The 12,312-nt window shown below is 34.1% G+C and overlaps 2 protein-coding genes across 6 annotated transcripts; both read right to left on the reverse strand.

Annotated features, from left to right (window-relative positions):
* Positions 1-577: 577 nt before the first annotated feature.
* Positions 578-3,970, reverse strand: LOC132639527 (aspartic proteinase 36-like). The gene is made up of 7 exons (XM_060355969.1): positions 3,832-3,970; positions 3,430-3,491; positions 3,172-3,275; positions 2,132-2,267; positions 1,800-2,067; positions 924-1,152; positions 578-632 (listed from the first exon to the last, which is right to left on the reverse strand). The coding sequence occupies exons 1-7, from the start codon at positions 3,968-3,970 to the stop codon at positions 578-580; spliced, it is 993 nt and encodes a 330-aa protein (XP_060211952.1).
* A 2,819-nt stretch (positions 3,971-6,789) lies between these two features.
* On the reverse strand, positions 6,790-10,520 carry LOC132641012 (probable E3 ubiquitin-protein ligase XERICO). Of its 5 annotated transcripts, none has more exons than XM_060357859.1 (4): positions 10,353-10,520; positions 9,130-9,294; positions 8,114-8,565; positions 6,790-7,240 (listed from the first exon to the last, which is right to left on the reverse strand). In XM_060357859.1, the coding sequence occupies exons 3-4, from the start codon at positions 8,550-8,552 to the stop codon at positions 7,164-7,166; spliced, it is 516 nt and encodes a 171-aa protein (XP_060213842.1). In that variant the 5' UTR covers positions 8,553-8,565; positions 9,130-9,294; positions 10,353-10,520; the 3' UTR covers positions 6,790-7,163. The 5 variants fall into 5 exon arrangements, with proteins under 5 accessions (XP_060213842.1, XP_060213841.1, XP_060213844.1 ...); XM_060357858.1 differs by having other exon boundaries at positions 9,232-9,294; positions 10,353-10,515; XM_060357861.1 differs by lacking the exon at positions 10,353-10,520 and adding an exon at positions 10,133-10,308.
* Between the last annotated feature and the right edge of the window lie 1,792 nt (positions 10,521-12,312).

Genomic DNA, 12,312 nt, shown 5'->3' on the forward strand with positions numbered 1-12,312 from the left:
TGAATGTTTGTACAAAATGTGTGTTTGATAAAGAAATTGCTGGATTAGTTAAGATGTTGGACATCCAAACAGCTCATGACAACCTATGGCATTCAATGCTCTGTTTGATCTCCAGGATTCATATTGACAATATTAGAACATTGTTATCTTACTGCTATTTTGGTGGGGAGACACAAAGATACTCTGTTAGCAGCAACTCTTCTCATTTTTTAATGGCTTGGTGTAAGTGTTGCAATTTCTGCAACTCAACCTTCCCAAAAGCAAAACTATAGACAATCCTTATCCTTGATTCTAGCTAGGCCTGATGTACTTAGAAATGTCTAATCCGTCTTTTATATGCCTGTCACTTTTTTTTAAATAAATAACTGTGGTGTCTTGGTCATCTTACGCGCATATACTTAGTTACTTTATCATTGTTATTGTTATCTACCTATAACGATAAATGAATAAAACATTTACATTCGTCTGTAGGTGTTTGTAGAATACTCTGCTAATGAGCCAGTGCTCGGTTAGCCCCCATGTTTTGTCTTATGTAAAGTTAAAGTCAAATTAATGAAACGATCACGCGGGCTCAACTTTACTGTTGCTGCCCCTCAAGAGCAGAAAAATGTGGCAATAAATATCTACATGTGCTGCAACATGTCAAACCTAATGCACAACTTATTAACAATTCTAAGCAAGAAGGACCAATCTTCCACATTAACGCAGGTATAAAGGCGTAGAAAGCAAAATGACTGGAACCAAATGGCATGCATGGGATCATCTTTGGCACATTAGTATGCTCTAATAGTATCGCAAACTATCAAGAATACAGTGATTATCTTATAACATAAGGTACACTGCACACATGAAACTTTTAAGTTCTAAACATCTTAATCTAGAATGAAAAGTTTATCATATGGTAATTAAAAAATAATACGTACTTTGATGGAACAAGGGTATTGTAGACCATACTCAGATTCAAAATCTCATCGAGAACTAGTATACCTCCACCATAGCTCTCTCCTTTCAAACAATGTGAAAACACTCTCGGAGAAATTCCACGTGAAGAAAGTTGAGAGATTACTGAAAGACCATGTCGACCAAACCCAAAAATCCCATCAATTACTCTATCCATCATGGTAAGGTCCCCAGGCTGAGCGGATACTGCACCTTTTTTTAATTTCAAATCAAGGTATTAGCTTCTGTTGAAAAACAAATGCATGCATTGGTTAAAAGAGAAAAATATAGGAAAACATAAACTAAAAGAATAAGGTCTGTCGACATAGAATTGTGAGAGAACAAAACGTACTTAAGGATACAAAACATTTGAAGAATTACGTCAAATGATTTCTCCACACAAAAGAAGAAGAAGAAGAAGCAGCATTTGTCAAATGATATCTTCAAGCAGAAATACTAGAGCATGCATGAGGCAACTCAACTTTACTCATTTTCCCTACAAAAAGAAATGAATGAAGTATTTGTGCATACCTGATCACTGTTGAAGCATCAAATTACTCGTCGAGTAGAGTGAATCATGATGCCTCGTTACAAATGATTCAGCTGGCTGTTTAGGTGAAGAATGGTTTACTACTAAATCAAAATCTTGATTAGTAAAAACTTAAAATATGTTCATAAACTCGTACTTCTTTATGTTTCAGAGAAAAACGATGGTCAATAACATTTCCATTATATACCAAGTACATGCATCTCGTGCACCACACGTGCATTCCGTGTGCCACACGTGCATTCCGTGTAAATTAGTAAAAGTATTTTAAAATCACATATATATTGTTGTTTAACATGTGTGTGGGATATACATCTATAGGAGAACCTTCCTGCTAAACACATAATAGCTAGCTGGTTGTGCCACTCAAATCTTGCATAACACAGCTGGTTGTGCCACTCAAATCTTGCATAACACAAGGTGTAAGAACGCTGATTTGTCTCACTAGAGCACTTAGCCGAAGCACACATTGGGTCTGAACAAGAGATGAGAGATGCAGTTGATGAGATGGCAGTGTCATAGAAGTACAACTCAACCCGCAAGTACATAATAGTGTTAGGAAATTCTGAAAGAATAATTTGCTATATCATCATTTGTACAAGAAACTAAAGAAGCAACAACAGTATGAAGAGAAAGAAGTTCTACCCCAAATCCACTTGTTTGAGGACAATCGTTGCAGGAACTACATGTAACCCACGAGATATCACTTCCCATATCGATTTGCACACTGACATTGTAATCTCTTGACGGAGGTCCCAGTTTTACTTTTGTATAACAAATGCTAAAATTACAGAAAAGGATATAAAACCAGAGAAAGAAGATGGTCAATAACATTGGCTGTGTAGAAAGAGTTAAATGAAGACAATTATACCAAAACAAAATGAGCTAGTTAATCTTTTCAATCCATTGTAGTAAGAAAGATACTCGGGAAGAAAGGGGTCAGAGGAACCGATAAGTGTAAAATTGACGATTCCACCATAGAAACTCTGTAAAATTTCGAGTGTGCCTAGCTTGATCTCTAGCTATGAGCTCCTCCAACTCAACCGTGTGATTCATTGGAAACACCCTTTCCAAACGCAACATTCCCACGTTTTAGCTAGTGGTGCTGATATTGGTGCAGTAATAACAGGGTATTGAGAGCCGTGGTTGGTGCTTTAGCAGGGAAAGGAGTTTTGGACTTAGTGGGGGCAGCAACTGGTGGAGTACTAGCCTTAGCACCCACGGGTGTCTGACTCATGACACTCGCCACTACAATGCACAAAATTGACACTAAAAATACAAACTTCGTATACATGGCTATCTTACCTTCTAACCTACGAAAGTAAGTTCAAGTATACCAAGTGCATTATTCTTGGTCAATAACATTTACAGTATATACCTATAGTTTGCTACTTCCAAATCGGGTTGTAAGGACTTGTAGTGAAGTCTGTAATAGGATTCGCCCTGATTTTCTACCATAATTAGAATTATTCTTGGTAAATAACATTTACAGTATATATCAACTGCATTCCGTTTGCCACACGTGCATCCTATATCAATTTGTAAAAATATATTAATATCACATATATATATATATATTATTATTAAACATGTGTGTGGGGTATACATCTACAACAACACATTCTTGTTAAACACATGATAGGCGATTGTGCCACTCAAATCTGAGTAACGCAGGGTGTACACACTGATTTGTCTCACTAGGGCACTCAGTCGAAGGACACATTTGGTCTGAACAAGAGATGAGAGACGCAGTTGATGAGCTGGCAGTGTCTTGGAAATTCAGCTCAACCTGCAAGTACATAATAGTGTTAGGAAATTCTGAAAGAATAATTTGCTAGCTATATCATAATTTATATAAGAAACTGAAGAATTAATGATAATATGAAGGAAAATATTTTCTACCCCGAATCCACTTGTTTGAGGAAAATCGTTGCAGGAACTACATGTAACCCATGAGATATCACTTCCGTATCAATTTGCACATTGTATTCTCTTGGTGGAGATCCTAGTTTTACTCATTGCATAATAAATGCTAATATTACAGCAAACCATAGAAAACAAGAGAAAGACGATGGTCAATAACATTGGTTGTGTAGAAAGAGTTAAAACAAAGACAATAATAATAGAACAAAATGAGCTAGTTAATCTTTTCAATCAATCGTAGTAAGAAAGATACCCGGGGAGAAAGGGATCAGAAGAACCGATAATTGGTGTAAAATTGACGATTCCACCAGAGAAGCTCTGCAAAATTCAAGCGTACCTAACTCGTTCTCAGCTCCTCCAACTCAACCGTGTGATTCATCGGAAACACCCTTTCCAAACTTAACACTCCCGCTTTGGAGAACTTGCTGGCGTTTTAGCTGGTGCTGATATTAGTGCAGTAACAATAAAGGTAGTGGGAGCAGTGGTTGGTGCTTTATCAGGGAGAGGAGTTTTGGGCTCAGTGGGGGAAGCAGCTGGTGGAGTACTAGCCTTAGCACCCATGACAATCGCCAGTACAATGCACAAATTGACACTAAAAATACAAACTTTCTATACATGGCTACCTTACCTTCTAGCATGCGAAAATAAGTTCAAATATAAATCATTACTACCATTTACTAAGTGTGCAGGATAAAAAAAATAAACAAACAAAGAAAGAAAATAACTTTTTATCTATTAGGGATGGAAGGGAAGATCTGACTATTTTTTTGGAACCAGAGAGCTCTACGTTGTTCTCAACGAGAGAGATTCAGAAACTCTATATAAGAAAACACCGTAGGCAAAGTGAACTTGTGGAAAGGTTAGAGAATGTCTTGGTTTCATTTTATTATATGAATTTTGGCTCAGATTATATATATATATATATATGTGTGTCTCTGGGCACGCAATTTGCGTGTGTACCCCTTATTAATTAGTAAATGCATTTTTTTTCTAAAAATCACATAAATATTATTTTAAAATGCGTTTCACTTATAAAAAGTTTTTGAAAATGATATATTGATCCTATTTACATTAAATTAAATTCAATATAGGTCAGTAACACATACAAGACCTTAATATCTTATGAGAGACAACTGAAACTGAAAGAAGTTCGGAGACCACAACAAAAGTAGTTAAGGAGATGAAGAAACGTTGGTGCCGATATATATATATATATATATATGGTCTTGCTAACCTGGTAGGTTAGCATCCTATCCATTTTGTGTTTTCCTGAAATGGCCTACAAAATGAGTTGCAATAAAGTATTAAGGGCGTTTCAGGAAAACACAAATGAGTAGAATGCTAACCTACTACATGAAGGTAGTAGGTTAGCAAGATATCTATAAATCTAAATGGCATTACTAACCATTCAAAATGTCTTTCAGGACAGGTGAACGCGGTCCATTATATATATATATATATATATATATATATATATATATATATGTGTGTGTGTGTGTGGGTGGGTGTGTGTATGTATGTATATAAGAATTTATACATTTATTTTAATACATAGTTAGTGATATGGATAATTCTAACACTGTTTGTTTTAATGTAAATAGAGAAACCCTCCAAATCCTTTAGTTAAAAAAAAAGGTGGTGGTGGTGGTGTGTGGTGGGGGGGGGGGGGGGGGGTACTCGGTAAGAAAGGGTGTGTAAAAATTAGCCCTTCTAATCTAAGTTAGCATCTCTAATATAGTTTGCTTAATCCTCACATTTGAAGGTGTAGTTTTTCCAAATTTGTTATTTTTGGTCTATTTCTAGAGTATCAGGTCTTTAAGGTGCAACTTCTGCTATTTTTTGTGTCTAGTGCAATTGTGTCTGTTGCAACTTCTAGTATTTAAAGGAGATCAAAGGTGCTCAATCTGACAAACTTAAAGGACCAAAATTTAAGAGATTACTTTAAATTACCCTCAACTATAAGGGACCAATTATGTCATTTCCTCGATAAAAATTGTGTCAATTCATATAAAACACCTGTATTTAGTTTACCTTATGTTTTTGAAAAACCATTTTGTTTTAATTAAGGAAACCAAGATCTGTTTCTCAAATAGAAAATGTCATTTTTATTTTTGAAAAGCTATTAGAACAATTTTATGAACCCGAGGGGGAATAAATTGGTATTATTTAAGGGTGACACAAAAAAGTCTCCAAACCAATGCTTAAAATTTCCCTTCTTCTTGCCCCTTTTCCTATTTCCCTTCAGAAATAAAACCCCTTGTATATTTGAAAAACATCAACTCTCAAATCTTACATCAACAGGTATTAAAATAATTTTCCTGAGGATCTAGTTTCAGCTCTTAAAAAAATATCTGCTGATTTCTTTCTGTTTTTTTCATGATGCTTTTTCCCTTGTCTTTTTGTCAATTTAGTGCCCTTTATGGTTCTTTTATGATCTTGAAGTTGGCATTCTTTGTGTTTTTTTTTTTTTTTTTTTTTTGCATTAGAACCAAAACTCTTTCCCTTTATTCTATTGGATTTATATGGGACGCATCCTGAAACCGTTACGTTATACTAGAGCCAAAATAACATGATTCAACAAAGTGAATAGACAAAATGGAAAAATAGACAAGAAATGAGGAAATACATTTTTTTGTAAGAATATTGTGGAACTATCTGGAAGTCCCTATGGTTTGCTACTTTCAGACCAGAGTGAAGTCTGCTCTATTTTAGACAACCCCACTAATATGTGAATAATTGCGATCAATTGAAAGTTTTAATAGAAGAGATTAGACCTAATTCAATATTATTCACAATGTATCAAAAGCTTGGTTCGGACCCCGACAGAGGTTCACTTGTGGAATATAAATCTTCAAGATAATGACTAATTTTCAACCACAAGGACCGAAAGATCGAGGTTTTCATTCTTGAAAAAGATTTTAACTGTGTGATCTATCATATCTATGTTTTCAACAATGATTACTAGTGCATTGCATAATTGTCTGTCAAACATTTTACCCTGGATGCACTCTTCATAATGGAACATCAATCTTTTTATTTGAGAGACAGGTCCTTCAACATAAAAAGGACAGCAGTACTATTATCTCATTTCATTCACTCACTGAATGCCACCTTTATTTTTGTGCATAAAATTTCCTCCTAAATGTACCACCACCACCACCACCACCACCACCAACAACAACGTACCCAGTGAAATCCCACAATGTGGAGTCTGGAAAGGGTAAAGTGTTAGCAGACCTTACCCCTACAATGTAGGGAGACTGTTTCCGAAAGATCTTCAGCTCAAGAGAAAGCATGGCAAAAAAGATCAGATAAGAACAAGTAATTCAAAGCAGTATGAAAATGAAATAGTGCAAGATCAAAGACCATGATAAACTATCTGGAAAAAGGAATAGATAAATAAAATACTCAAAGTACACGAAATAATAGATAGTAGCAGAAAATTAAGGACAAGAAACTAATGGACAAAACTGAGAATACTAAGTAGAATGACGAAAATAATACTTATCCTACTGGGAAGGGAAATAATACTAGTCCTACCACTACCCTTCTATCCTGATCATCGATCTCCACACCTAAATGTACTGGATAGAGTCTAATTCAAGAATCAGGATCCCACATAGTAATAGATGATATTACTCATGCATAGGATATCCTCCACATAACTCCTATAGCTACATTATTTGATTGAAGTCGTGTGAACCAAAAATGAATCAACAAATATGTAACAAGGCAATAACTTCATGGCCAAAGCTCACCCCTCAAATTTCCATTCAGAATTTTCTTGTTTATATTCATCAGTTGCTGCTGCAGAATCCACTTGAAGGATGGCTGAACAACACAATATGACAAAACGTCAAGAACAATAAGATAATATGCCACATATATGTATAGAGTCCACGAGGACTCAATTTTCTTCTGAGTTCTGATTGCCTTTTGTTTTCCTTCTTCTAATTCTAGATCTTTGTTTACTTAGAAAACAGTATTAGTTGATTCTTAAGGTTGAAAATTGATGAAATAAGATTATATGTACATTTGTTTATTTATCAGTTCATTCTGTGCTTGATTGCACATGTTTCTTTCATCCTACTCCTAACCCCCTTCTCCCTCTTCACCCCACTGCAAGAAGTAGAAATACCCTGACATGAAACTTGGTTTGAGGAATAAAGACTATAAAAGGAACCACTTTCCTTCCCTGTTATCTTCTTTCACTTTTAACCTTTATTTATAACCTTGGACCTCAGTCTTTTTCTTCTTTTCCCTATCTTCCCCTCCTTTGCTGCACACGGAAAAGATACTTAATCTTGAACCAAAAATCGAATGGGAAGGGATTCAAGAAGATCTATTTCACAGGAAACTCAAAACCTGTGCCTTTGCCTGATATTTTTTCGAACAATGCAAAAACCTATCAAGAATATGCTACATTTCACCATATCAATCAAGCAGTAAAACATTTCCTCATTGGTTACTAGCTAAGCTAGAAGATGGAAAACATCAGAAGTGGCAATTCAATTTCATAACACATGTACAACAATGTATGAATTCTTGGTCGCAGCAAAGAGACCCGTCACTATGATAGGACGCAGAGAGTATTACAGTATAAAAAGTTACAGAATTATAAAACCTTTACCCAACTAAGCTATACATCAGATGGAGTAGCCTCACAAACTACTAAAATTCACATTGGACAAGTATCTTCCTCACCTTCTTGGGGCATAATGTAATCCCTGCAGAGAGGGCAGGTGACGTTCCAACTTTTGAGCCATTTCTCAAGACAGAGCTTATGAAAAACATGGCCACATGAGAGGCGGTTTATCTCCGCATCATGGTTGAAATCTGCCAGGCATACCGAGCATTCTTGTGCAGCAGGGTGATTAGATATGCACAATGAATCGTAACGAACAGCAGGGGTTCTGCTTCGGAACTCCTCCATGTATGACCCCGAGGGGGTCCCACGACACTCAAACGGGTCCAAGCTCGTGCCTTCAATAGAATATTCTTCCCATGATGCAAAGTTGATGCCAATGACATGAAGAATAGATCGAACCATCCCCTTCACAATAGAGATGGATATAGCTGTATTAACCAGAATCACACAGAACACTCCTGCATCTGCTGGAGTTGTATATGGTGAGAGTCCCATTATGAATAGGAACCTGGAACATGAAAATAAATTTTGACAATCAGAAACGATATATGGGACTTCAAGTCCCATATTTTCTTTCAGCAAAACCAGCAGTCAAGTCAATCTTCATGTAGGAAAGAAAAAATAATTCCAAATTTTGCCATAAGTTACTTTTCATAACTATTTTTCTAACTTGACACATTTAGAAAGGGCCTCAAATGATTTAGTTTCCCTTGGAATTAAAGTAGAAAAAGATTAAGCAGATTGCTCAGACGAAGTGGCAGCAGTAGTTGTTTTAAGTTAAGCGATAAAGTTCCATCCAAGATGGCAAAATAATGCAAATAGAAGGTGATCACTGGTCATTTTTAAGAGAAACAGAGCAGCCATTTTTACCATTATTTGTGTTATTCTTCATGTGTCTTTCTGTGAAGCATTTCCTAGTACTATGCATTAACTTTTGACATAACTTAAGTACTCGAACATAAAATAAACATCAGGTCAATTACCGGATAACATCTACTGAGAATCAAAAGACTAGTAGTAATCCAAAATTTTTAACTGTCCCATCTGTCAGGTGGACAGCGTTACCCGGTACCTGTCTTGGTGGGAGGTAGCAGGTGCTCATGAAACTAGTCGAGGAGTGCGCATGCTGGCCCAGACACCACGGTTATAAAAAAAGAATGATATAAGAATTTACCTAGTACGGAATATGAAGAATTTTTCTTCAAGCAAAACTTTGGAAGAACTCAATGCACTGTATCTGCATAGAAATAGAAATAAGTAGCAATCAGGTATTTATAAAGAAATGTTGAAGAAGGCCACAATAGTGGGTCTACAGATTAAGATATGGTAAAAATTTAGCCGCACAGGGTGTTTACACCAAACCAATAGATGCATGAGTTTGCATATAAACTTCGCTCATTTAATCATAGTTAATTACTATGTATTCCTTCAACAGAAGCAGATTAGATAGATTCCTCTTATCTAACCATTTTTAGCACAGTATACACATCAATGTAACATCTAGAGGTGATTGAAGCATTACAACAGAGCAAGTGAAAAACATAAGAAAGTATAGTCTAATTTAGAAATCAAAATGGGAGCCACCTAAACAAATGTTCCATTAATCAAAACACCCATATTCTGTCCTATCAGTTCAGCTTTGTGCCAATTATTTAACTAATTCAAATTTTGATTTGCAGAGATCCAAGAACTAAAGAGCCCACTCTGCTAAATTTTCCTTTGGAAAGTAGACAAATTTGCTTTCTTGCAACCAAATAAGAACAGGTACAGAAAAGAAACTTTTTATTCCATCCTACACCCTAAACTCTAATGCAAGGTTAAACAACTTGAAACCCAAAATCTAAATTTTGTAAAGTATATATCCTAACTCCCAAACCCTAAAGTAAACTTCTTAATTATAACCCTAAACTTTCCAAGAATGAATATGAAGATCCAAGATAAAATCTTTAGATCACCAACTACAGTATATATATACAGTCTTTTAGATGATTGATTGAAAATGTGAAGATTCAACATAAAGTCCTCAATCAAGTACCTAAAACAATAGGGAAGAATCAAAATAAAATGAAACATACTCAATTTGCAAGAAGCAAAATATATATTATATTTCTTGAAAATTAAGATCTAAGTACAGATCAGACTCAAATTTTATCTAGACCCCTATAAAAAATACACACCCAAAAAAGAAAAAGAAAAGTAACTAGTGAACCAACAAGAGAAAAAGCAAAAGCACAAGAAATAAAGGGTATTTTTTTCTTTTCTTTATGGTAATAAAGAAAAATAAAGGATACTTACTTAAAGGTGAAGTCTTTTAGCAAGAACAAGAACTTTGATGTTGTTGTTGATGATTGAGCTGGATATTCATAGGACACAAAAAATGTAAAGATTATTGAAAATGGATGTTAATGACTATGTCCTATGAATCTCCAAAGCTTCTTTCTTTCTATTTATAACACAAAAAAAAAAAAAAAAAGTACTGATCAAACTCTGTTTGGTTGGTCCCACCACAATATTTACAGTTTGTATTTTGCTCACTTTTTGATGGAGATCTTTTCAATTATTGGAACTTCTTTTCTTTTCTTGGAGTTAATAAATGAATTGGAAGTGTCATTTTCATGGTAAAGGTTACATAAATTTGCCTCTTGCAATTGGCAGTAAGATTTCGTTATATTCAAGAAAAGGTTAAAAGAAAAATTATCTGTTGATTAAAGACTTGATCTTTCCTGTGTCCTTTTAATTTCGTGTTTCTTTTTTTCAAATCCAAAAGAGGAAATTGCTTATTAAAGTGAACTTTGACTATAAGTCGTTAATAAATTTAACTCTGACTATAGGTCGTTAATAAATGAACCTTGACTATAGGTCGTTAAATAAATTTAACTTTGACATAGGTCATTAAATATAAGAAAATTAATTGACATACTCTGTTAGCCTTGTTTTGACTATAGGTCGGAAAGGATCGCACTCTAAAAAATGTAATATAGACAACCTATCATAATGCAAGTATTTATGACCGTTTTTACGGCTCGAATCCATGACCTATATGTCCCAATTAAGCTTTTTATTTTATTTTAAGGGAGAGGTCAATGATCAAATAGGCCACAATTGTCACAAGCTCGAACATCAGTGTGGACATTGTATTGTTATCCCATCAGATATTTTTTTAATAGATTTTTTCAATTCTCCTATTAAAAAGAATTTTCATTTCAAGATGTCGTGCTGAAGAACAAAATATTCTCTTCAAAATGTAACAATATACATAAGTTACGTTCATATTGGCCAATAGAAATAGATTAATAAGAATACTTATTATTAAATATTTATAAAATTAAGAGATATAAGATTGGATTGGTGTTAAATGACTAATGTCAACTTCCACGAAAACTGTAGAATCATAAAGATCATTTGTAAATTTCATAGAAAAAGATTGGTGTAAACTATCATAAAGATTTTAACTTTTAGGGCCGTTTGGTTGAGGAGAGGAGGACAATAATTTTTGGATAAAATTTAGATAATTTATCCTATGATTGGTATTGAAATTATTGATTCAGGTATAACTAATCTTAGAATTATTTGTACCATAATTGTGGTATTACATTTCTAGTTTCTACTACATTTAATATTGGATAAAAAATTTGGGATTAGTTTCGCAATAAAACAATCAAATGACAAAAATACATTTTTTCCAAAGCTATTCTCCCAAAATCCTTTAAAAAATCACTACAAAAATCATAAATAAAAATTTATCCAGTTTTATATAATGCAAAAATAATTCATATATTTTATATTATATCTCATATATCACATTTTTAATCCAATGAACCAATCATCAAAAAATATATCTACTAAATAATTATGTTATTATTTAATCCCTAAACCATTATTCCCACAATACAATTCTAATATAATCTTTCCCAATGGCCCCTAAAAGGTACTCCCAACATTTAAGGAAAAAACCCAAAACAAATGAAATCATATACTTCACATGTACATAAGCTTAAAAAATTTAAGAACATAAGAAAACATATGGAATCTAAGCTGATTTGCTAATTTTGATTCTCAATGTTGTTCACATTCATAGAACTAGCTAACTTGAACTTCTAGTACAAGCTGTTTGGTGACTTCAAGAAAAATATTTTGACCAGAAATTAAATTTTCGTTATCACTCAAAATAGTTTTCATCCAATCGTTTGAGACAATTTCTTTCGTAATGCATGTAGATGTTTTACTAGTTTAATTTTAGTTTTTTACATGAATA

Source organism: Lycium barbarum, chromosome 5 (assembly GCF_019175385.1).
Source record: "Lycium barbarum isolate Lr01 chromosome 5, ASM1917538v2, whole genome shotgun sequence".
NCBI classification, from domain to species: Eukaryota; Viridiplantae; Streptophyta; class Magnoliopsida; order Solanales; family Solanaceae; genus Lycium; species Lycium barbarum.

Bases quoted from the DNA above. Each gene is read 5' to 3' on its own strand.
- LOC132639527 (XM_060355969.1), bottom strand. From the start codon at position 3,970: ATGGGTGCTAAGGCTAGTACTCCACCAGCTGCTTCCCCCACTGAGCCC. The intron at 3,492-3,831 runs GTTCTCCAAAGC...GAGTAAAACTAG, and splicing joins ACCAGCTAAAACGCCAGCAA to GATCTCCACCAAGAGAATAC. The intron at 2,268-3,171 runs GTGTGTACACCC...CTGTAATTTTAG, and splicing joins TGCCCTAGTGAGACAAATCA to CATTTGTTATACAAAAGTAA.
- LOC132641012 (XM_060357857.1), bottom strand. From the start codon at position 8,624: ATGGGACTTGAAGTCCCATATATCGTTTCTGATTGTCAAAATTTATTT. The intron at 7,241-8,113 runs GTGAGGAAGATA...TGTGTTGTTCAG, and splicing joins TTACATTATGCCCCAAGAAG to CCATCCTTCAAGTGGATTCT.